Source organism: Oncorhynchus keta, chromosome 29 (assembly GCF_023373465.1).
Source record: "Oncorhynchus keta strain PuntledgeMale-10-30-2019 chromosome 29, Oket_V2, whole genome shotgun sequence".
NCBI classification, from domain to species: domain Eukaryota; kingdom Metazoa; phylum Chordata; class Actinopteri; order Salmoniformes; family Salmonidae; genus Oncorhynchus; species Oncorhynchus keta.
The window spans coordinates 25,309,074-25,334,685 of NC_068449.1; the positions used below are offsets into that span (position 1 = coordinate 25,309,074).

The following is a 25,612-nucleotide window of genomic DNA, read 5'->3' on the forward strand; positions in this document are numbered from 1 at the left end:
GTTCCTGCTGGCAGGACTGACTATTCCCATAAATCAAAGGACCTCATTCAACCATGGACGTTTAGTTAATGATACTGTATGAGTTGTGGGGTGGGGGAAAAAATTGCAATTCTCTAAAACCATACAATGATAATGGACTGGCTGCCTTTGCTGTTGTCAATAACTGTACAAAAGGCCAGGTGTATATTATGTTTATTTATTTTCTCAATTAAATCTGCAATAAATACTAATTTCATTACATGGCCCCAGCAGACAGCAGATCTTAAACTGGTGAGACAGTTTAACTTTTCACTCTGTTCCAGGCATACAGCAATTGATATGTGACACTGACACTCTAGTCTCTAGTCAGCTATAGAGACCCACTGGAGGAGGAGTGGAGTGTTTATTTGTTAGTGTGACATTATTACGATTCCATCAAAGCCGCTAGTCTGGCAATAGTGTTGCTAAAGAACATGCCAGATTTAAAAAGGACACTCTAAACCTACCTATCCATAAGATCTGCGTTTGGTGAAGTGGATGGGTTTTTATATCAATATAATACATGAATTCTGAGATGTGATTTGAAGAAGAAGTTGTTCTTGCAGTGACTATCAGTGTTCATGTTGTTGTTCCACTGGTTACAATGTGATACACTTTTGTAGGCTATAGCCCCCAACCCCTACAGGTGTGACAAAATGGGGAGTATGTCCGACGTGACTGGTTGATATATTTAGCTGTCCGGACTCGGTCTGAAACCCACTCCTCGATCCGTAGAGGCTCGCTTTACTCTCGGAGTTGTGTAGACATCTCCACATTTGCGCGCGGTGGGAGGGGTGTAACTGTGCTGGTGCTTCACAACTTGTACTGTACAGCGCACTCTGTTTTCCCTATTCCAATCAATGAGTATTGTTATTGTTGGACTTGTATCTGATTGCCAGACAACTGAAACACGTCTATTCAACTTTGTTACATGTAAGTAGACACCGTTTGGCGAATGAATGATAGTGGCTTTCAGTTTGGAAAGCGCAATATTACTTTACTTACTCTGAATAAGCTTTTAATGTTTGATTTTAGGCCTATTGTTAGAATATTTGACCCTCTATTCACCCCTCGACTTTTGTTCAGATGATCATATTAGCCAATATAGCATTTAATTAGCATATTTGAGTTTTGTTTCCCCCTCTCTTCATAAATCGTGTAGCCTATGATGAGTTTCTCATTAGGCAACTTCACCATATTTTGACAGAACTATAGGACGAGCTGCACGTCGACAGTATAGCCTTCATTATTAAAATTATTCTGGTCCATACTTGTCTGCCCTCAAGGACTCTTGACATTACAAAACTTGGGTTTGAAGCGCACTAGAGCGGCACTGAACACGTGCCCACTGGTGCTCTATTTTAGGCAGTGACAAGTTCACGAAGTCGACACGTCTGTCGTGCTATCTAGCGTTTCGCTAGTCAAAGTGCACGACATTTATTCTTAACTCGACCTATGTGAGGAATATTTTAAACTCTAATGGAAAAAACTATCCTCCCAAGTCTAGTTTGATTGACGTGAATTCAACGCGAAACCAACAACAAATGTCACCATGTCATTGGATTTAGGTTAAATGTTGGGTGAAAAAAAAATACAACATTCCCTTATATTGACTTCTTGATAATCCAATCAGTTTCACTGCATTTTGTTGTTTAAATTAGTGGAACATTTGATTGACCAGTTTTTGCCTAAAAACAAGCTTGTTTGATTATGTTTAACTGTTCTCTCAACAGTGTATGACTGCCATTTTTATGGGACACATTAAGTTTCATTCATGCAGCCAATTTGCAAGACAAGACCCTCTGATAGTTTCTTTATGAATGGAAATAATGCTACAAGTTATTTTTAGCTGTAAAAACATTATACAACTACTTGAATTAGCATGGACTCTTTTTCAATGTCAATGAAGTTCTTGCATTACTTACAATTGATCAAAGTTATTGCTTTGTTGCTGTTCTATTTGAGATCTTTGCATTTTACTTTTAAGTTGTTGATTCTTTAAAAAAAAGTTTTAAAAAAAATGGTTTCCTCATAGGAGAACCCTTTTTGGTTCCAGCCAGGTAAAACCATTTTTTGTTCCAGGTAGAACGCTTTTGGGTTCCGTGTTGAACTCTGTGGAAAGAGTTCTACATGGAACCCAAAATGGTTAGACTCGGAACCAAGAAGGGTTCTTCAAAGGGTTCTCCTATGGGGACAGCCAAATAACCCTTCTAGTTTCTAGATGGCAGTTTCTTTTCTAAGAGTGGACACTGGTTCTCCTGAGCACAAACCATAACATTAGGTCAGGGAAATGATAGTCGTGATTGATGTTGGATTGACTTGAGTTAGACCCAGAAAGTAGATGCTGTGAAAAGTCAGATGTCTGGCAAAGTTTACAATGACTTTACTTGTATTAAACTTTGCCTTGAAACGATCAGAGAGACCAAATATTTCAGATGGAATAAATTCACAGAGATAGCCTAATCTGTCAGTTAGTTTTTACAAGGTGGAAGTTGATTTGTAAAACTTTTTCTTAGTATAATTTCCCTCGTGTTAACGTCCTCATGTCCATTTTGTCAACCATAGAATCTGCTTGAACCTGAATGCTCATTAAATGATTATCTGACATGTAAAATCATGCTTCCTGTTTTATGGAACCGATGAATGAAAGCTACAACCAGAGGGAGATATACAGCACAAGCCCAGTCAAGTAATTGGTCTCTTTTGTCAATAACAATGTCTCTGCACAGCATATTGGATGTTAAATACTAACAATGAAAGGCAGAACGGATCAGAGCAGTATGACTTAGTCATTATGAGTGGGAGTCATGTCCTTGACCCTATTTGCCAATCTGTTCCCGTGAGACCTGGGCTAGACTGGCTGAGTGGTTCTGATATGGGGAGGCCTGTCTGTCTGTCCTCTGCCTCCTCTGAGTCGGCAGATTAAAGAAAACAATGCCCTCTCTCTGTTGAACACTCATGTCTCTCCACAGGCTTACACAGGATACTGCATATGCCCCAAACTGCCCTTCCCAGTGTCCCTTTCTTTAAATGAAACAGGAGACTATTTTTCCTCACCCTCATCTCTCCCCATTTGTGTCACGTGTGTGTCAGAATGCTTGGCTGGATGGGTGGAACTAGCCCAACACACTGCTGATTTATTACCCCTGTTCAAACATGACAAAAAGGTCTGTGTGCCCTCAAGTCTTGAAAGCATTAAAGCCACACTGTAGTTTTTTGTTGCCAATTACATACACAGGCTGAAACCAAACAAATGCGCCAGCAAAACAAATATTGTTGAATTCATGCAAAAGAGGACACCAGCACCTCTTTGATATATCCCTTGCATAGGCCCTCCCCCTCAGGTCTCCAAAAACAAAACAAAGATGTGTTAGGCCTATACTGTTGACGGAAATAGAAGGTTTGGTGCGTAACCCTCCACCTCGTTGTCCAGCCATGGAGTCGTTAGGTGAATGGACTGGACATGTGTTCCAGTGGACAAACAGACGGTGCTCTCTGTCTGTCATATGTCTGAAGCCTGTGTTGTGTTATTGCCTCCCCCCCTGGTCTTTTTCCGGTGCATTGTTACAGTATGTGTTTTTGACCCCCACTGTATCCACAATTAGAGCAACCCTGTATGACTTTGTCTCAGGGACACACAATCTCTGTCCCCCTCTCTCTCTCCAGCTGACATGAACCTTTGGATAGCACAGATGCCACACTGAGGATAGCGACAACACAGTTTAGGACTATGATTGAATTGAGTTGCTTCTCAGTCCTGACACTACGGTCTTTCCACGAAATGAGTGCCTTTTTCGTCCCTTTGTAATTTAAATAAATATTACATATGATATTAACTCAATCCTGTTATAAATAAAGTACCCTTTAATACAGACCCCGTGTAGAATTCAATCAAATGATTTTTATTGTGAATAAAACCGTACTAATGTGCCAAAAAAACAAACAATTACTTGTCCCTCTGTGCACATTCTGTAACTTCTAGGACCATTTAACCACGAAATATCTTCCAAGTTCTCTCCATCATTCTAAAGCCCTAGTTATTTTGTTGCTTTGACATAGTCATTTCTGAAGATTATTTATTTACAATTTTTGTGATTTTTCATTTTTCAAGGTCAACCCTGTTATTTGAACTCTAGCTCTTGTTTTAATATATATGCAGTATGTTTTTTAATAACTTCTATTTTAATAGCCAAATCATTGTGTAGAATCAGGTCGAGCATAGTATACATTTTTAACCTCTTGAGTTGTGGAAACAGTTTTTTATTACGTTTAACATGTGCTCTTTATGACAGAATGTTAAAATTAGATAAAATCAACTGTTATTTCTTTGGGACCAAGTTACACTTCTCATAAGGGATCAAATTGGCGAAATGACCCATTAGCAGTGGTGGATAAGGCCTCGCCTCGTGTTTATCCATTTTAAAGTTCACCCTGTGTTTATTGCCATTATTCTCTGTATAAGTTATATAGGGAGAGGTGAAGAGCTGTAGGTTAAGACTCTTATTGTATATTGAGTATTTTGACCACAGTCACCTGTTGCCTTTTCATAGATGTCAGTCAAGTTTGATAATTGAGAGAGAGCAAAGAGAGTGGAGCGAGCAGAGAAATTAAGCAGACATCTTTAAAGGTCACACATATTTCCTATCACTTATTTGCATCCTTGAGCTACATGAAACAAGACAAAACAGAACTTCCCCGACCCCCACCAGAGACAGAACTTAAACTGATAGAAGCAATCATGGCTTGAGACTCAGGTTAGGACAAATTGTGAAGAATTATGCAATATTAAAGGCTTCAGTCATACAAAAGTTATACTTAAATCTGAACTGGTGTCAATGGTGTATTGGAGGTGAAGTCAGGTGCAGGAGAGCAGAGTATAATGAACAGGCGCACTTATATTATAGTTCCAAAAACGAGAGCACTACATAAATCAAATACGCTAAAAAACGGAACATAAAAGTAAAGCGCGTAAACTAACACCGCATAACATGAAACAATTACGCACAAAACATGATGGGAACCAGAGGGTTAAATACAAGTAGATTGATTGGGGAAATTAATACCAGGTGTGTATGGAAACAAGACAAGACAAATGGACATATGAAAACAGGAGCGGCGATGGCTAGAAAGCCGGTGACGTCGATCGCCGAACGCCGCCCGAAGTCGTGTCAACTGGTTCTCTAGCAGATAAGTAAGAATTTCTCACCCCATGTTCAAGAATGGCCTTTTTCTGTTTATTTCAGATTACAACCTCTCACTTTCGGTTATTTGAAAGTGAAATCAGAATATTAAATTCACACAGGACACCGAATAAGGCAGGAGAAATACTCCAGATATAACAGACTGACCCCAGCCCCACGACACATAAACTATTGCAGCATAACCAACTAATTGCAGCATTACCTCAAAAATGGAAGAGGCAAGTGGAAGAGGGATAAAGTAAGGAACTTGCCTGACAGCCCTGCATTAAGAAAATTGCGCTAAATAAAAAAAAATCTACCAGTTTAATTTAAGGACCCGAAAAATGACAGCTGTGTCATAGATTGCTAAAATAATGTAGTGTGAAGATATTTTGATGTACTGATTCCATGGCACATGGTTTATGAATACGCAAAATGACACCTGATTCAAAAAGTATATTATTAAAGTTGATCTACCCCCTAAAAAAATCGAATAAAAATACATGTTTGGCAAAATGTTGAATTATGCAGTCTGCTGGTGTTCTCCATGTTGTGATTTCTGTCTTCACCCTGGTGAGTGGTAGGGTTGCAACAGTCATAACAAGATATAACTGGGGAACAAGGTATAACTGGGGAACACGGTGACGGTGATTTACAGGCTTTAAGTGTGAATACATGGATCGGTATGCTATTGCTACTACTGAGTGAATTTCAGTATGTGTGCATCTCATTGACTGTTCTTGTGTAAAGGGTATTGCATTAAATTGAAGGTGCCACTCATAAACAATAAACTGAACAGAAGCAATAAATATTCTCTACACTCCTTATGTCAGCGTTATGTCAGCGTTATGTCAGCGTTATGTCAGTGTTATGTCAGCGTTATGTCAGTGTTATGTCAGTGTTATGTCAGTGTTATATCAGTGTTATATCAGTGTTATGTCAGTGTTATATCAGTGTTATATCAGTGTTATATCAGTGTTATGTCAGTGTTAAGCCAGTGTTATATCAGTGTTATGTCAGTGTTATAATAGTGTTATGTCAGTGTTAAATCAGTGTTATATCAGTGTTATGTCAGTGTTATGTCAGTGTTATATCAGTGTTATATCAGTGTTATGTCAGTGTTAAGCCAGTGTTATGTCAGTGTAATTCAGTGTTATGTCAGTGGTATGTCAGTGTTAAGCCAGTGTTATGTCAGTGTTAAGCCAGTGTTATGTCAGTGTTATATCAGTGTTATGTCAGTGTTATATCAGTGTTATGTCAGTGTTATGTCAGTGTTAAGCCAGTGTTATGTCAGTGTTAAGCCAGTGTTATGTCAGTGTTATGTCAGTGTTATATCAGTGTTATATCAGTGTTATGTCAGTGTTATGTCAGTGTTATATCAGTGTTATGTCAGTGTTATGTCAGTGTTATATCAGTGTTATATCAGTGTTATGTCAGTGTTAAGCCAGTGTTATGTCAGTGTTATGTCAGTGTTATATCAGTGTTATATCAGTGTTATGTCAGTGTTATATCAGTGTTATATCAGTGTTATGTCAGTGTTAAGCCAGTGTTATGTCAGTGTTATGTCAGTGTTATGTCAGTGTTATGTCAGTGTTAAGCCAGTGTTATGTCAGTGTTATATCAGTGTTATATCAGTGTTATGTCAGTGTTATGTCAGTGTTATATCAGTGTTATATCAGTGTTATGTCAGTGTTATGTCAGTGTTATATCAGTGTTATATCAGTGTTATGCCAGTGTTAAGCCAGTGTTATGTCAGTGTTATGTCAGTGTTATATCAGTGTTATATCAGTGTTATGTCAGTGTTATATCAGTGTTATATCAGTGTTATGTCAGTGTTAAGCCAGTGTTATGTCAGTGTTATGTCAGTGTTATGTCAGTGTTATATCAGTGTTATATCAGTGTTATGTCAGTGTTATGTCAGTGTTATATCAGTGTTATGTCAGTGTTATGTCAGTGTTATATCAGTGTTATATCAGTGTTATGTCAGTGTTAAGCCAGTGTTATGTCAGTGTTATGTCAGTGTTATATCAGTGTTATATCAGTGTTATGTCAGTGTTATATCAGTGTTATATCAGTGTTATGTCAGTGTTAAGCCAGTGTTATGTCAGTGTTATGTCAGTGTTATGTCAGTGTTATGTCAGTGTTAAGCCAGTGTTATGTCAGTGTTATATCAGTGTTATATCAGTGTTATGTCAGTGTTATGTCAGTGTTATATCAGTGTTATATCAGTGTTATGTCAGTGTTATGTCAGTGTTATATCAGTGTTATATCAGTGTTATGCCAGTGTTAAGCCAGTGTTATGTCAGTGTTATGTCAGTGTTATATCAGTGTTATATCAGTGTTATGTCAGTGTTATATCAGTGTTATATCAGTGTTATGTCAGTGTTAAGCCAGTGTTATGTCAGTGTTATGTCAGTGTTATGTCAGTGTTAAGCCAGTGTTATGTCAGTGTTATATCAGTGTTATGTCAGTGTTATATCAGTGTTATATCAGTGGTATGTCAGTGTTATATCAGTGTTATATCAGTGTTATATCAGTGTTTTGTCAGTGTTATATCAGTGTTATGTCAGTGTTATGTCAGTGTTAAGCCAGTGTTATGTCAGTGTAATTCAGTGTTATGTCAGTGTTATATCAGTGTTATGTCAGTGTTAAGCCAGTGTTATGTCAGTGTTAAGCCAGTGTTATGTCAGTGTTATATCAGTGTTATGTCAGTGTTATATCAGTGTTATGTCAGTGTTATGTCAGTGTTAAGCCAGTGTTATGTCAGTGTTATATCAGTATTATGTCAGTGTTATATCAGTGTTATGTCAGTGTTATATCAGTGTCATGTCAGTGTTATGTCAGTGTTATGTCAGTGTTATATCAGTGTTATATCAGTGTTATATCAGTGTTAAACTAGTGTTATATCAGTGTTATGTCAGTGTTATATCAGTGTTATGTCAGTGTTATGTCAGTGTTATATCAGTGTTATGTCAGTGTTATGTCAGTGTTATGTCAGTGTTATGTCAGTGTTATATCAGTGTTATATCAGTGTTATTTCAGTGTTATATCAGTGTTATGTCAGTGTTATGTCAGTGTTAAGCCAGTGTTATGTCAGTGTTATGTCAGTGTTATGTCAGTGTTATGTCAGTGTTATATCAGTGTTATGTCAGTGTTATGTCAGTGTTAAGCCAGTGTTAAGCCAGTGTTATGTCAGTGTTATGTCAGTGTAATTCAGTGTTATGTCAGTGTGAAGCCAGTGTTATGTCAGTGTAATTCAGTGTGTGCCAAATGTAACATGTAAATATGATCCTATACCGCACGTGTTTCAAACAGGAGATTGACGTATATGTGTGTCATGTTTGTCTCTGTTAATCTCCAGAAAGGTGCCATGCTGTTGGGGGTCCGTGGATGAGCCCCCCTTTCAGGAAGCATGGCGTCGCCAGGAGACAGAGATGCACTGGTGGAGAGGGGATACATCCCCCTGGACATTGACAATGTCCACATGCTTCTGCAGGGTCAGTGACTCTCTGTGTGCCTTCCTCTTTCTCTCTTTCTCCCTGATTCTCTTTCTCTCTTTCTCCCCGATCCTCTTTCTCCCCGATCCTCTTTCTCTCTTCCTCCCTGATTCTCTGTCCCTCTTTTTGCCTTTCTACTCTACTCCCCCTTGACTCTGTGTTCCTTTTGTTGTTTAAACAATAAAGTTGATGTAGTGTTGGAAAGCAGCTCTGTGGACATATTGTACATGAGGAGAAAACAATCTAGTTATTCATGTCTTAACATTTGAGCTAACGTGTTTTAGTTTCTGAGGCAACCTAATATTCATCATAGTAATACGGATTTTCTCACACCCAGGGGAAATTTCACAATCGTATTAACTTCTCTCACTCCAACCTGTGCCTGTTCGGTCCTGTTTTGGCTCAAAGTAGTCACTTTGGGATGTGTTGTGTTTACTGTTGAAATGTAAACCCAATGAGATATGAGTCATATGTCAAACAGTCATCCAAAGGGGATGGAATTCAGTAGTGGGTCGTGAAATGTCATGTTGCATGCCTATGAAGCCACGGTCTCCTAGGCATCTCACAGTTTTACATACAATAGCAGAGACTATTCACTTTGTGGTTTGAATTACTATATATGACCTGTGCTTTTGTTTCCTCATCTTTTCCTGTAAGGGTTTTTCTCTATTTGGTTGCTAGTAGAGAACATTTGTTGATTAGCTATCAGTTTTCATTGGCAGAGGAGAGGGTAATAGAGAGGTTGATTTGGTCTCCTCTGTTGACCTTGGGCATGGCACAGAGGCTTCTCGTCTTGTATGTTGGCACTGTATACAGGTATTCTTCCTAGGGGGATAAATATGACACTGCCTCTCTGACTATCTGCCTTGTCCCTGTCCTCATGCCCCTTTTCTCTCTCTCTCTGCTCTGCCTGCCTGCCTGCCTGCCTGCCTGCCTGTCTGTCTGCCTGCCTGCCTGCCTGCCTGCCTGCCTGTCTGTCTGTCTGTCTGTCTGTCTGTCTGTCTGTCTGTCTGTCTGTCTGTCTGTCTGTCTGTCTGTCTGTCTGTCTGTCTGTCTGTCTGTCTGTCTGTCTGTCTCTCTCTCTCTCTCTCTCTCTCTCCCCCTCCCTCCCCACTTTCTTTCTCCTTTTACTTTTACTTGTGTGTTGAGTGCCATTATAGAGAGGCCATCAGCAGTACTATTTCAGACCCACGACTGTTGCTCTGTTAACCTTATTTAGAAACAACTGTTTCTGGATCTATTTTTCACAGCTATGCAATTACCAGCTTGTAAAATAATGGTCTGAACGTCTGTTTTTCTTTGCATATTTGGAGTCGTAGCGATACAAGAATGCAGCTAAATATAGTTCACATGTTCACAACTCACTGATATTCTCACACATTTCTCATTAGGCCGTGGTCAATTCCTAGACCTAGATTAGCAAGAACAGGATTACACAGGACATTTCTTAGAAAGTAATAGAAATCCAAGCTGGGAAAAATATGCAGACTATAATGTTTTCCGTTTCCCCTCCCCGTGGAACTTTGAGGGACAAGGAGAGTACCGATGGATGAACACTATTCACATACAGCTGCAGTGTGATGGGATCTTACTCTTAAATCTCTTCACGTTTTGTTATACATACATGTACTGTATGTACAGTGGCAGTAGAACGGGAAGCACTTCCCCTCCTTTGAATGTGAGCGACTAGTTGAGTTAGAAGAGGTTCTCCACTGTTTGCTTAGCTCTCCCACTCTCAGACTGTAGGCAACAACAGCTCTCATCACAGACTGTCCCGTGTCCAGGGATATCTAGAGATACACATAATGGACGTTGTATCATCAGATAGATAAAATCATTAATGATCTAAAGCAGGTAATGCAGCACCCCTCTTTGATGTACTCTTCTCTTTTGTGATGGCACTTGGAGGATGACTTGAGAAGCGGGTTTTGTTTGGGCAGGCGGGACCAAATCCATCACGCCTTAACTTTTTGGATGGGTGGAGCTGAGGTGATACCATTCACCTGCCTCCCCAGGAGGCGCAGCACAGCAGGCTGGCAGGGTGATTGGTGGTTATACAGAATCCACTCACCAACGAACTTCGCATTCCATTGATACATTTCCCATTGGATCCCATAGCTGCTTGTCGTTGCTCTTGTAGAATACCTCACATCTCAGACAAAGGATGGTATCTTGTGTATGCAAACCATGCTTATACAGTGGCAGAAAGAAGAGGTTTAGCTTCTTTGTTCAATTTTCAATTTTTTTCTTGTCTGATGCAGCACTGATGTTCACATCATGAGTGAGTACATTGACATTAGTTTGTATGGCTGTTACATTTCTGAAATCTGTGATTTCTGGGGGTTGAACTTTCCTTGAGCAAAGAGCAAATAATGTATTGGAAAACAGAATATATTAGTCTACTTGTTACAACTGTCATACTTCAACATAATGTTTTGTCAGCTGTTCATTTGACCAAATACCTGACCTTGTCAGATGAGACTGGTTCTCAGGCCAGATCAGGTCTCTTTTTGTTGTGATTGTGTGTCAAATATCAATTACAGTTTAAAATGACATTTTCTTCAGAACATACACTACCATGCAAAAGTTTGGGGTGACTTAGAAATGTCCTTGTTTTGAAAGAAAAGCACATTTTGTTTGTCCATTAAAATACCATCAAATTGATCAGGAATACAGTGTAGACATTGTTAATGTTGTAAATTACCATTGTTGCTGGAAACAGGTGACTTTTTTATGGAATATCTACATAGCTGTACAGTGGCCCATTATCAGCAACCATCACTCCTGTGTTCCAATGGCACGTTGTGTTAGCTAATCCAAGTTTATCATTTTAAAAGGCTAATTGATCATTAGAATACCCTTTTGCAATTATGTTAGCACAGCTGAAAACGATGTTCTGATCAAAGAATCAATAAAACTGGCCATCTTTAGACTAGTTGAGTGTCTGGAGCATCAGCATTTGTGGGTTCAATTACAGGCTCAAAATGGCCAGAAACAAAGAACTGTCTTCTGAAACTCGTCAGTCTATTCTTGTTCTGAGAAATGAAGGCTATTCCATGTGAGAAATTGCAAAGAAATTGAAGATCTTGTACAACGCTGTGTACTACTCCCTTCACAGAACAGCGCAAACTGGCTCTAACCAGAATTTAAAGAGGAGTGGGAGGCCACGGGGCACAACTGAACAAGAGGACAAGTACATTAGAGTGTCTAGTTTGAGAAACAGACGCCTCACAAGTCCTCAACTGGCAGCTTCAATAAATAGTATCCGCAAAACACCAGTCTCAACGTCAACAGTGAAGACTCCGGGATGCTGGCCTTCTAGGCAGAGTTGCAAAGAAAAAGCCATATTGCAGACTGGCCAATAAAAAGAAAAGATTAAGATAGACAAAAGAACACAGACACTGGACAGAGAAACTCTGCCTGGTTCCATTTGCTCTGTTTGTTTCTGTTTGTTTACGAGAGTAAATGGTAAACAGCTTCTGTTGCAAAACGTTTCGCAACGGTATGCAGTTAATGAATACACCCCAGCTACTGTACCTTAATTGTGTGTCTATGTTGAGCAGGTTGAAAACAACATTGCTCGAAAAGGCTGTGGTTTCAGTCATTTGGAAAGTTGTTTTTTAAAACTGATTGGCAAACCAGCAAGTGTGTGCCAACTCTCGGGTTTCTTCTTCTTGACACGCCAATGTTGAACTCATATGGAAGGCATCCACCTATATTTGCAACTGTTAGAATATGTTTGAAAGTTTAAAATCGACCATGTCTATTTTTCTAATAATAATAATATATTTATTTGTTATAGTGCTTTTTATACAGAATATAAAGTCGCTTTAAAAACATAAAAATTATTTCAGGGTGCTGGCAATTGATGGGAGATGGTCTTCCACAGCAGGTAGCCTAGCAGTTAATAGCTTTGGACCAGTAACCGAAAGGTCGCTGGTTCGAATCCCTGAGCCAACTTGGTGGGGGGGAATCTGCCGATGTGCCCTTGGGCAAGGCACTTAATCCTAATTTCTCGTGTAAGTCACTCTGAATAATAGCATCTGCTAAGTAACTAAAATGTCAAATGTAAATGATGATCAAGTCAAATCAAACTTTATTTGTCACATGCGCTAAATACAACAAGTGTAGACTTTACCATGAAATGCTTATTTACAAGCCCTGAACCAACAGTGCAGTTCAAGAAGAAGAAAATATTTACCAAGTAGGCTAAAATAAAAAGTTATAATAAAAAGTAACACAATAAGAATAACAACTATATACAGGGGGCACCGGTACCGAGTCAGTGTGCAGGGGTACAGGCTAGTTGAGGTAATCTGTACATGTAGGTGGGGGCGAAGTGACTATGCATAGGTAACAAACAAACAGAGAGTAGCAGCAGTGTACGGGGAGTGAGGGTGTGTTAATGTAAATTGTCCGGTGGTGATTTTTATGAATTGTTCAGTGGTCTAATGGCTTGGGGGTAGAAGCTGTTGAGGAGCCTTTTGGTCCTAGACTTGGCACTCTGGTACCGCTTGCCGTGCGGTAGCAGAGAAAACAGTCTATAACTTGGGTGACTGGAGTCTCTGACAATTTTCTGGGCTTTCCTCTGACACTGCCTATTATTTATGTCCTGGATTGCAGGAAGCTTGGCCTCAGTGATGTACTGGGCTGTTCGCACTACCCTCTGTAGCGCCAGGCGGTGATGCAACCGGTCAGGGTGCTCTCGATGGTGCAGCTGTAGAACCTTTTGAGGATCTGGGGGCTCATGCCAAATCTTGTCAGTCTCCTGAGGGGAAAAAGATTTTGTCATGCCCTCTTCACGACTGTCTTGGTATGTTTGGACCATGATAGTTCGTTGGGGATATGGACACTAAGGAACTTGAAACTCTTGACCCGCTCCACTACAGCCTCATCAATGTTAACGGGGACCTGTTCAGCCCGCCTTTTCCTGTAATCAACGATCAGCTCATTCGTCTTGCTCACATTGAGGGAGAGGTTGTTGTCCTGGCACCACTCCAGTTCTCTGACCTCCTCCCTATAGGCCGTCTCATCGTTGTCTGTGAACAGGCCTACAACTGTTGTGTCATCAGCAAACTTAATGATGGTGTTGGAGTCGTGTTTGGCCACGCAGTCGTGGGTGAACAGGGAATACAGGGGGGGACTAAGTACACACCCCTAAGGGGCCCCAGTGTTAAGGGTTAGCGTGGCGGACATGTTGTTGCCTACTCTTACCACCTGGGGGAGGCCCATCAGGAAGTCGAGGATCCAGTTGCAGAGGGAGGTGTTTAGTCCCAGAGTCCTTAGCTTAGTGATGAGCTTCGTGGGCACTATGGTATTGAACGCTAAGCTGTAGTCAATGAACAGCATTCTCATATAGGTGTTGCTTTTGTCGAGGTGAGAAAGGACGGTGTGGAGTGCGATTGCGTCATCTGTGGATCTGTTGGGGAGGCATGTGAATTGGAGTGGGTCTACTCTAGGGTGTCCGGGAGGATGCTGTTGATGTGAGCCATGACCAGCCTTTCAAAGCAGTTTATGGCTACCGAAATGAGTGCCACAAGGCGGTAATCATTTAGGCAGGTTCCCTTCGCTTCCTTGGGTACAGGGACTATGGTGGTCTGATTGAAACATGTAGATATCACAGACTCAGTCAGGGAGAGGTTGAAAATGTCAGTGAAGACACTTGACAGTTGGTCCACGCATGCTTTGAGTACACGTCCTGGTAATCTGTCTGGCCCAGTGGCTTTGTGAATGTTGACCACATCCGACGAGCGTCAGAGCTGGTGTAGTAGGATTCAATCTTAATCCTGTATTGACGCTTTGCTTGTTTGATGGTTCGTCTGAGGGCAGATTTCTTACAAGCATCTGGATTAGTCTCCCGCTCCTTGAAAGCGGCAGGGCTAGCCTTTAGCTTCGATGCGGATGTTGCAATTCAGAAAATGAATAGTTTGAGTGGAAGTGACTTCGATGGTACGGCCAGGGAGGGAGAAACATCAGTCAGACAGGCAGGCCCGGAGCTTTTCATCAGGGACCTGTCTATGAAGTTCACGGCTAGGCTTACTCCTCCTCTGTAGGTAGGCTGGAAAATTCACCACTGAATGTGTAGCACCCATCTGGGTGCTGCTTTGGCAGCTATAAGCACCTGAGAGACCACCACACCTCGGCAGTAATCAGTAACAGTCTCCTACGAGGCGAGCCTCTGTCATCCCCTCACACCACAGTCCACATCCTTCCAGAAACAGGAATAGACCTGAGTCACACACTTGGAGCAGGTCCTTATAATTAACATTAGACACCGACTGGAGCCAAGACTGGCCTTCTGTAAAACAGCTTAATGGGTCTATCAGTCTCTGTCCTTTTATCACAGAGCTCAGTAGAAAAGACTGGGATGACTTGGATAGGGGCTTACCATGGAGTAGTTAGTGGTGCACAATAGTACAGGGGGCCTACATCAAGTGGGCTAGAAAGAGCAAGTATCAGATGAACACATCAACATTCTGATATCAAGGACCTATTTTGAAGACAGTTGAAGGTATAGAAGATCTGTCACAGAGGAAGTGGAATATACTATGTTTGAGGTGTTTGTGAGAAGCTTGGGGATAGTTGGCTAATGTTGGGATGCTTCACTCAGTCATGGACCTGATGGACTTTGTAGAGATATATAATGGTGAGTGGGCCTCTGCCAGTAAAGCTGGAAGTCTATATTTGTAATTTTATTTAACTAGGCAAGTCAGTTTAGAACAAATTCTTATTTTCAATGACGGCCTAGGAACAGTGGGTTTACTGCCTTGTTCAAGGGCAGAACAGCAGATTGTTTACCTTGTCAGCTTGGGGATTTGATCTTGCAACCATTTGGGTTACTAGTCCGACGCTCTAATCACTAGGCTACCTGGCCGATATAACTGTAAATGGGTAAGAGGGAAGTTATTGGATGTGTTCAGCAGCATGTTAGACATGTGACCATGATTGTGGCGTATTTAAAAAGCTAGGAACCCTCTGGCAGCACCTTGAGCCTTACTGAAGGCTTGTATATTAAAGAAAACATATTGCTGCTATATTTCAGGATTTGTATGCATCACATATGTACTGTTGGGTGTTTATTTATGTAAAATATGATACAATATTGTCATATTTCTTTTGCCTCTCCCTTTCATAGTGGAGCAAGAGCAAATTCAGAAGAGAACCTTCACCAACTGGATCAATGCTCAGCTCTCAAAGGTAACACTGTCTGCAATACTGTATGTCTTCCACTAGCACGCCTCACTCACTCACTCACTCACTCACTCACTCACTCACTCACTCACTCACTCACTCACTCACTCACTCACTCACTCACTCACTCACTCACTCACTCACTCACTCACTCACTCACTCACTCACTCATCCACCTGGAGAGAAGGGTTGTGTTGATCTCCTGCTCATGGTAGAGGTCAGTTGTGCATGCGTCAGGGGAGGGGCAGGGTGGATTCATGTAAATATAGCCCCTTGGAGCGTGGTTTAGAGAGCACACACAGACAGACAGCAACAGAAGTCCCCCCTAGCCCTCCCACCCCGTGGAGCCTGGCCAGCACTCAAAATCAAATCAAATGTATTTATATAGCCCTTCGTACATTAGCTGATATCTCAAAGTGCTGTACAGAAACCCAGCCTAAAACCTCAAACAGCAAGCAATGCAGGTGTTGAAGCACGTTGGCTAGGAAAAACTCCCTAGAAAGGCCAAAACCTAGGAAGAAATCTAGAGAGGAACCAGGCTATGAGGGGTGGGTCCTCTTCTTGCTGTGCTGGGTGGAGATTATAACAGAACATGGTCAAGATGTTCAAATGTTCATAAATGACCAGCATGGTCAAATAATAGGTCTGGGACAGGTAGCACTCCGGTGAACAGGTGAGGATTCTATAGCCGCAGGCAGAACAGTTGAAACTGGAGCAGCAGCACGGCCAGGTGGACTGGGGACAGCAAGGAGTCATCATGCCAGGTAGTCCTGAGGCATGGTCCTAGGGCTCAGGTCTTCCGAGAGAGAGAAAGAAAGAGAGAATACTTAAATTCACACAGGACACCGGATAAGACAGGAGAAGTACTCCAGATATAACAGACTGACCCTAGCCTCCCGACACATAAACTACTGCAGTATAAATACTGGAGGCTGAGACAGGAGGGGTCAGGAGACACTGTGGCCCCATCCGATGATACCCCCGGACAGGGCCAAACAGGAAGGATATAACCCCACCCACTTTGCCAAAGCACAGCCCCCACACCACTAGAGGGATATCTTCAATCACCAACTTACCATCTGAGACAAGGCCGCGTATAGCCCACAAAGATCTCCGCCACGGCACAACCTAAGGGGGGGGGGCGCCAACCCAGACAGGAAGATCACATCAGTGACTCAACCCACTCCAGTGATGCACCCCTACTAGGGACGGCATGAAAGAGCACCAGTAATCCAGTGACTCAGCCCCTGTAATAGAGGTAGAGAATCCCAGTGGAGAGAGGGGATCCGGCCAGGCAGAGACAGCAAGGGTGGTTCGTTGCTCCAGAGCCTTTCCGTTCACCTTCACACTCCTGGGCCAGACTACACTCAATCATATGACCCACTGAAGAGACGAGTCTTCATTAAAGACTTAAAGGTTGAGACCGAGCCTGCGTCTCTCACATGGATAGGCAGACCATTCCATAAAAATGGAGCTCTATAGGAGAAAGCCCTGCCTCCAGCTGTTTGCTTAGAAATTCTAGGGACAATTAGGAGGCCTGCGTCTTGTGACCGTAGCGTACGTGTAGGTATGTACGGCAGGACCAAATCAGAGAGATAGGAGCAAGCCCATGTAATGCTTTGTAGGTTAGCAGTAAAACCTTGAAAGCCCTTACCTTGACAGGAAGCCAGTGTAGGGAGGCTAGCACTGGAGTAATATGATATATTTTTTTGGTTCTAGTCAGGATTCTAGCAGCCGTATTTAGCACTAACTGAAGTTTATTTAGTGCTTTATCTGGGTAGCCGGAAAGTAGTGCATTGCAGTAGTCTAACCTAGAAGTAACAAAAGCATGGATAAATTTTTCTGCATCATTTTTGGACAGAAAGTTTCAGATTTTTGAAATGTTACGGAGATGGAAAAAAGCTGTCCTTGAAACAGTCTTGATATGTTCGTCAAAAGAGAGATCAGGGTCAGAGTAACGCCGAGGTCCTTCACAGTTTTATTTGAGACGACTGTACAACCATTAAGATTAATTGTCAGATTCAACAGAAGATCTCTTTGTTTCTTGGGACCTATAACAAACACTGGGCTGAGTCAGAGTTGTGGACCCACATACCGCTGTGGGTTGACATGGACCCACATACCGCTGTGGGTTGACATGGACCCACATACCGCTATGGGTTGACATGGACCCACATACCGCTGTGGGTTGACATGGACCCACATACCGCTATGGGTTGACATGGACCCACATACCGCTATGGGTTGACATGGACCCACATACCGCTGTGGGTTGACATGGACCCACATACCGCTATGGGTTGACATGGACCCACATACCGCTGTGGGTTGACATGGATCCACATACCGCTGTGGGTTGACATGGGCCCACATACCGCTGTGGGTTGACATGGGCCCACATACCGCTGTGGGTTGACATGGGCCCACATACCGCTGTGGGTTGACATGGGCCCACATACCGCTGTGGGTTGACATGGGCCCACATACCGCTGTGGGTTGACATGGGCCCACATACCACTGTGGGTTGACATGGATCCACATACCGCTGTGGGTTGACATGGATCCACATACCGCTGTGGGTTGTTTAGTATTAGTCACTATGCCTTATGAAAGAGACTAACAGCAGCTGTTCTGTGGTCTTGTCTCAGAGGATTCCCCCGTGCATGGTGTTGGACCTGTTCAATGATTTCCGGGACGGGTCTAAGCTGCTGGACCTGCTGGAGGTGATGAGTGGCCAGCGGATGGTAAGTCTCTATCTCTGTCACAGATGAACTCTTAACAGACTCTACCGTAGATACATTACAAGTTCATCTCAAGTGAACTCTTAGAAGGCTAGTCCTAAATAGACAAGGAGCACCTGCTGTAGTGTCTCCCCCTCTTTTTCTGGGACTGTATTTCTCCTTTTCTCTTAACCCCGTACATCAGCATCAACCCTTTCCTCACAATAACTTATTTTCTATTTTCCTCTCCTCTCCCTCATTTCATTGTAGGTATCTATGGCCCTCTGTCATCTCTTGTGCCCTTTGCCTTTATCTATGGCTCTGATGTCTGTTGTTGTCTATTGTAGAGTCGGGAGAGAGGCAGAGGCATCTTTCAGCACAGGAGCAACATTGAAACAGCCCTGTCCTTCTTGAAGAAGAAATCGGTAAGAGTCCGTTTTCGTGCTTTGGTTCCAAGCTCATGTGAGTTGCAAAGCCATTTGTGTTTAACCGCTGATAATGTTGTAGCTGTCCTCCTCACACAGATCAAACTGGTCAACATTAACATTCCCGACATCATCGACGGCAAACCATCCATCATCCTAGGCTTGATCTGGACAATCATTATGCAGTATCATGTGAGTCTCAGTCAGAATCGGCTGTAATCACTCTTAGGTACTTGCTTTTATGAGAAAATGTATGCGGGAGCTACATGTCCACGGTAATACATTGCAGTTTTTGTCTATTGTTCCCGGCTGGGCTACTTTACTAAAATTCTCTCCCTGCAGATTGAGGAGCTGGCCAGCAGCCTGTCGTTCAGCTCCCGTCAGTCCTCTCTGGAGTCACTGGCCAGCCTGGACTCTCGCTCCACCCTGTCGGCCCGCTCTACTAGCAACAGCCCCGTGCCCCCCAGGGGCTCCCCCCTACACCAGCGTTTCCGCGTCTCTGCCAAGAAAGCTCTGCTGCTCTGGGTCAGGGAACAGTGCCACAAGTGAGCCCCCTTCCCTGTTTAGGCCCTCTGTTTAGGCCCTTCGTTGTTTAAGCCCTCACACCTCTCATATTCACTGTCCAAATGAATCTCAAGATGTTATTGTTTTGGTTCCTGATGAGACCTAATGCCTCTACACAATATCGCACACATTGACATCCACTGGTGAAAGGGTGTTCTGTCTGTTGCCATTATTGCCATTATAATATAATGTGGCACCCTCCATAGGGCTGGCTGTACTCTGAATGTGAAGGACTTCAAGGCCAGTTGGCGGAGCGGTGTGCTCTTCTTGTCCATCCTGTATGCCCTGAGACCTGACCTGGTGGACCTGTCCAAGGCCAGAACCAGAACTAACCGGCAGAACCTGGAGGAGGCCTTCCGCACTGCCGAGCGCGAGCTGCGCATCCCCAGACTACTGGAGCCCGATGGTGTGTGGGTGGTGTTCACATAACCTGGGGGGAGGTGTGACATCTGACGTCTAGCTCAGTTCCCTGGTTAAATCAGATATGTACTCTGTTGTTGTGCTTTTTAAGCCTCATTTACACTACCTTGCTAACATGTGAGTTTCATGTTTCATGTATCAAGGTTTGTCAAGTCTACACATTGTATTGAAATGTGTCTCTTATACGTCCACTGTGTCCACATTGTGATCAGATTAGCTGGTGCCTCCGAGGTAGGCACCAGGTATAAACAAGGCTTTGGAAAGCCACTTTATACTGTTTGTCTCAGCTGCTTTGGCCAAAAGTGTTAATTTCTCAAGGAACTTTTCTTGGTGTAGATGTCGATGTGAGAGACCCAGATGAGAAGTCCATCATGACCTACGTGTCCCAGTTCCTCCAGTACTCCAGAGACATGCCTGTGACAGAGGATGACATGCAGGTTTGTACCACACTGTCATCTACTCACTCTCTTTTAATGGCCTTTTATTTGAAATTATTTTTGGTCACACTGCTCCTAGCTAATCAAATCAAATGTATTTATAAAGCCCTTTTTACATCAGCAGATGTCACAAAGTACAGAAACACAGCCTAAAACCCCAAACAGCAAGCAATGCCGATGTAGAACCACGTCCTATCTGCTCCACTTTTGTTTAGGCTTTCCTCAGGTTCACTGTGTACTGTGGCTCCTTGTTGTGACTCTTCAGCATAATCTAAATTCTTCTCACTTGAATTCTGTTTCTTCTACCTCACCTTTTCTATTCTTCACTCTCTGTTGTATCTATTCAGATGTACTATATGACTCCTCCTAAAAGCCTCTCTCCTGTCAACCTGCCCACTCACTTCACTCCTGCCATCGCTGCCTCCCCTCTGCGCCAGGTAGCCTATCCCTCACTTTGCCTACAGCACTATTTATTTAACCTCTCAGACTTCTGAGAAACATGCTACATCATGTAAGAGATCTGAAATTAATTCCCAATCAGCACCTCCCCCACTGCTACGGAGTTCTACTTTGGTTTGAAGTTTAAAAATGACTTAAAAAACAGTTTTCTCAGTAACTAGTATGTTTTGAAACAGAAGTAATGTCTCTTGTACTACATTTTTGTGATGTCAGCGGCCTCAGGTTTGTAGTACCTCAGGGACAACTGTACACCTATACTTTAGCACCAACAACGGATACCCTATACATTACTCAATATAAAATATCAATCAAACACAATGCTGTCCACAATGGCAACATACCTGCAGTACAAACAAACACATGACACCTATTCCAGGCATACCAACAGAGCTGTATAGAATACTGTCTTCCTTTTGAAAACAATTTAATCACTCAAAGCCAAGATTACCTCGAAATGTCAGAGTGATTAAAGTCAGAGGGAAAATTAGGTTGTTTTACAACCAGTTCACCCTGTTTTCCATGTTCAGTTGCTGCCAGCCCTGAGCTACAGGAGGGTGTGTTGCTGTTCCCCACCTTAAAAATCAGAGTGGCAGTAATTATTTCCACTGAGACCAGGGTATCTCATTTCATTTCTCAGGGGACTCATGCCAGATCAGGCCCACTGTTCAGCTCATATTTCCTGCTGTGTTTCAGGACGGCCTGAGGTTGGAGGTTCAGCATAGTTCTAGTGATCTGGATGTATAGGATAGTTCAGAAGTCATCTGAGAGACCATGTGGTGAACTTTCAGATCCCTTGAAGCCCAATTCACCATGATGTGCCTTATTTCTTTTTATAGGGGTTTGTTTTGAGGGATCCTTTTCTGAGATATGAGAGGATTGGAAGAGAGAGCATTAGAGTTTGTCATGTTATCTAGAATCTTCCCTGAAGCCTGAAGTACCTAGCCCCCATTCACTGTCTATCTGTCAATTCTCTGGTCAGGCTCGCCTGCTCCAACCCCTACTTATGAGATCAGCTCCTTGTCAAGAACCGGAACCCTCCAGAGCTGCTGCTGCTGCGGTAAACCCTGTTCATCTCCTCTCCTCTCCTCTGCCTGGTCCCAAGGCTTCCCTCAAGGCTTCCCTCAAGGCTTCCCTCAAGGCTTCCCTCTCCCATAATCTTCTAAACAACGATCGAAAATCAGCTGTTTCATTTCACCCCTGCCTGTTTCACATCTTAAAATCATCAACTCATGCGAGAGGGAGAGAACTTTACATACTAGAGTTGAGCTCCACCTTACTCCACCTTACCCACTAATACTTCACTTCCCATGTGAAGAGGTTCTTTGAAATGTAATCTTCAGGCTACATAGAGTGGAAAGGGTGTTTTGAAAGTTTAACGTTAGGTTATGGGTAGGGTTAGTGCTTTATTTTGGTTCATAATTTGTCTGATAACTCATTCGTCTTTTTGCTGTGACTCAAGACCACAACCAATCAGAAGACCCAGGAAGTGACCTGCTGGCTGTTGCAGGCCTATCAGGAGTTACTGGAAGGCTGGGACTCCACAGAAGGCGAGAGCTATGCAGAGAGATACCATGTATGTAGTACTGTACAGTATGTGGAGGCTGCTAGTTGGATTAAAAATGGAGTCAAGGACTGTCTATCTTTTATATAGTTTAGGGGGATACATTTGCATTCTATTCAAGTCTGATACTTAAATAGTGTTAACCTCACAGCACTATCTGAGAGCTTTTCCTGTTTGCGTGCATGTGTCTGTGTGTGTGTCTATGTGTTTGTGTGTCTCCCAGGTGTTCCAAACCTTTGTGGTGTCCTTTAACGAACAGCGTCGCCCCGTGATGCCTCTCCTGACAGCCATGAAGCGCACCCCCCAGCTGAGTGAGGAACAGAGGAACCTCAGGGGGGCTTGGGACGCCCTCGCCGAGAAGGTCTGCTCACTCCTCACACTGGTTATCTTACACACTAAGTCAAATCACATGATGTCCTGCAATATAATATAGTTATCTTGGTGTACTGATAAAGCATGATATTCCGTGTTGATGTGGTTTCGCAGTAATCATCTATTTATGCTTTTCCAGTGTACACAAATATATTGTTTCGTGTGTGTGTGTCTGAGTATGTTTTTTTCATCTGTTTGCTTGGTTACATTTCTATGTGATTGTTCCCGCCCAGCTGCGTGAGTATAAGACAGAGCTGGACCTTAGTCTGCCTGCTTCCCTGGACATGGTGGGCCGCTGGCTGCTTAGGGCTGAGGGGGCGCTGGCTGAGGAGGAGGGGGACCCTCAGGACCACGCCCGCGCCGCCGAGGAGGCCAGGGAGAAACTGGATCTGCTCAAGGTAATATCTCACAATCTGTCAATCAACATGCATCACTAAAAAAAGTGAATTTCCTCTTAACCAACCTGTAACATTAGTCCTTTCAATCAAAATGTATATTTTTTATAGACATCCCTGGACGAGATGCCCCAACAACTTAAGAACTTTCAGAAGTTCCAGAATATGGATGAATATGGAGCCATCCTGGTGCCTACTGACAAACTGGAAGAGATGAAGAGAAGGTGTGCACTTGTCTACCTGTTTTTCCCATAACTGTAGCGTGAATGTCCGAGAGAGCCTCCAACAACCCACCTCTCTCTACCTCCTCCTCAGGTTCACCAGTGTAAGAGTCACTGCCAAGTACCATGGGATCAAACTGGAGTACCAGGAGCACCGGCACACAGTGCTGGACCTGCTGAGCCAGATCAGCAGCAAGCTCCGTGTCTGGAAGAGACCCTACATATCCCAGGAGGCTGTGCGTGTGCTGCTGCAGGACTGGCATGTGAGTAATCCAGTTTAATGACAGAGTTTGACGACTTTCTGTAGACAAGAGGCAAACTGGATTCAAAATAGTATGAGTTATAGCCGGCCTATATGAAGTCATTGACTAATCTCTACATTTGTTTTCTCACAGGAGTTAGTGGTTAAACAGGACCTACCATCCTTGCTGGAGGGGGCTCTCCTTAAATTGAAGCTTGTTGCAAGCAAATATACTAGCAAATCTGCCCTAGGTAAGAAGACTGCGTGTGTGTGTGGTAATGTGTTCTGATTCAATACGTTCTGGTCCAAAATACATCGCCAAAGAAAGAACTGTGTGTACCAGTCTTTCTAATGTTCTTCGCAAATTGATTTATTGATGGTTAATTGATTGGTTGATCTAAGAGAGGTTTTCCTGGCTGTTCCCCCAGCTGCAGACTCCAAATACATAATGTGCCAAGTGAAGGAGTTGGAGGAGGAGGGTGCTGTGGCTCTGGAGGGAGTGTCTACAGTGAAGAGCACTATGGGCCGTGTGCTGTCTGCCTGGGACTCCTACTGTGACTGTTACAGCTCCCTGCAGGCTTGGCTGGAGCAGGCCTCAGCCTCCCAAACGCTCGCACAGAGGCCAGAGGTACAGACAGAAACCCTCCATTAATCTGCAACCTTGTCCACAATGCAGGGGTATACCATGCCTGCTCTTAACAAACCTATTGCCATTACTTCCCCACATGTGTTCCTAAAGAACAAAGTGTTCAAAATTATTATTTTGCAATAATGATGATGAGGTGTTTGTATGTTGCATAGGTAACATCTGAGAGTATGTCAGAGTGGAGTTCCCGCCAGGCCCATCTGAATGAGGTAGGGAACTTCCTGGTCCAGCTGACTGACCCCATGACCAGCCGAGCTCTGGCAGATGACCTCTGCAAGCTCAACCTGCATTGGGCGGACTTTATCAAGATAACACAATTTGTAAGTCAGAGATAACACTTCCATTACAAAGTGAGAATGCAATGTTGTTATGCTCTCTTGTTCAATTTCGGTGAAAATTATGTTCAGTTCAAAAAAAGCTGTTATTTTGCCCCAAGGCTGTTGTAGCTGTGCCCAGCGGAGCTGCAGCCAGACCCCAAGACCTCCAGGCCCTCTTCAGAGAGGCCACCCAGATCCTGAAGGAACCTGTAGAGGCCATGTCTGGGCCCCTGAGGACCTACACGAAGAAACTACAGGTACACTGTTATTACAACATTATTACAATCCTTTGGTATACATTTTCTTCCACAACACAATGCATTTTAATGGTGCTGTCTCTTTTTACCTTGTTCAGTTCATGATGAGGAAGATAAAGGAAGTAGATATGGATGCCCTCTCCCCCTCCTCAGAATGCTCAGCTGAGACTCTACAGAAACTGAAGCTGGCTTTACCTGAGGTGAGGATGATGACTTCCTTCGTATATTTACTTTAAATATGATAATAACCTTTTTTTATGCCTACGGTCCTGTTTCTGGTCTGTGGGTTCTTAATATCGTGTGGACAGACTACATAAACACAATCGAGCATCTGAGCAAATTACGTGAGATTTTTGTTTGCGGTAATGAATGTGTATGCTGTTTGTTTCTGTGTGTGTGTGTGTGTGTGTGTGTGTGTGTGTCTGTAGGTGATGCAGACGCTGGTTGAGGCTGAGCAGGTGTGTGTGGAGCTGCAGCACAGTGTGTCTGGTCTGGACTGCCGCCTGGCAGAGCTCCTGCACTGGGAGACAGAGGCCCGGGACCTCTACCAGATCCTGAAGGCAGGAGAACGCAGGGCTACACGGTGCCAGGACCCCCGCGCCAGGGTAAGACTTAGACAGGGGCCAATAGTAACATACTAGACTAAGGAAAACATCATATAAGTGCCAAAGGAATAAGGTAAACAGCAGTA

The 25,612-nt window shown here is 43.1% G+C and overlaps 1 protein-coding gene across 37 annotated transcripts in view; it reads left to right on the forward strand.

Annotated features, from left to right (window-relative positions):
- The first annotated feature begins 786 nt into the window (after window positions 1–786).
- syne2b (spectrin repeat containing, nuclear envelope 2b) overlaps window positions 787–25,612 on the forward strand; it is a 142,215-nt gene continuing 117,389 nt past the window's right edge. For 31 of the 37 annotated variants that reach the window (XM_052486289.1, XM_052486301.1, XM_052486290.1 and 28 more), the window contains exons 1-22: window positions 788–951; window positions 8,560–8,695; window positions 15,831–15,892; window positions 18,535–18,630; window positions 18,954–19,031; window positions 19,131–19,223; window positions 19,374–19,576; window positions 19,802–20,001; window positions 20,352–20,452; window positions 20,800–20,889; window positions 21,891–21,968; window positions 22,371–22,484; window positions 22,696–22,833; window positions 23,078–23,242; window positions 23,351–23,463; window positions 23,555–23,723; window positions 23,856–23,952; window positions 24,130–24,329; window positions 24,503–24,667; window positions 24,784–24,921; window positions 25,020–25,121; window positions 25,350–25,526. In XM_052486289.1, the coding sequence (XP_052342249.1) occupies window positions 8,611–8,695; window positions 15,831–15,892; window positions 18,535–18,630; window positions 18,954–19,031; window positions 19,131–19,223; window positions 19,374–19,576; window positions 19,802–20,001; window positions 20,352–20,452; window positions 20,800–20,889; window positions 21,891–21,968; window positions 22,371–22,484; window positions 22,696–22,833; window positions 23,078–23,242; window positions 23,351–23,463; window positions 23,555–23,723; window positions 23,856–23,952; window positions 24,130–24,329; window positions 24,503–24,667; window positions 24,784–24,921; window positions 25,020–25,121; window positions 25,350–25,526 (2,664 nt within the window). In that variant the 5' untranslated portion in view covers window positions 788–951; window positions 8,560–8,610. Of the gene's footprint in view, window positions 952–8,559; window positions 8,696–10,754; window positions 10,977–15,111; window positions 15,342–15,830; window positions 15,893–18,534; window positions 18,631–18,953; window positions 19,032–19,130; window positions 19,224–19,373; window positions 19,577–19,801; window positions 20,002–20,351; window positions 20,453–20,799; window positions 20,890–21,890; window positions 21,969–22,370; window positions 22,485–22,695; window positions 22,834–23,077; window positions 23,243–23,350; window positions 23,464–23,554; window positions 23,724–23,855; window positions 23,953–24,129; window positions 24,330–24,502; window positions 24,668–24,783; window positions 24,922–25,019; window positions 25,122–25,349; window positions 25,527–25,612 lie in introns of those variants that run through there. The other 6 variants (XR_008086242.1, XM_052486294.1, XM_052486296.1 and 3 more) reach the window with 6 other exon arrangements.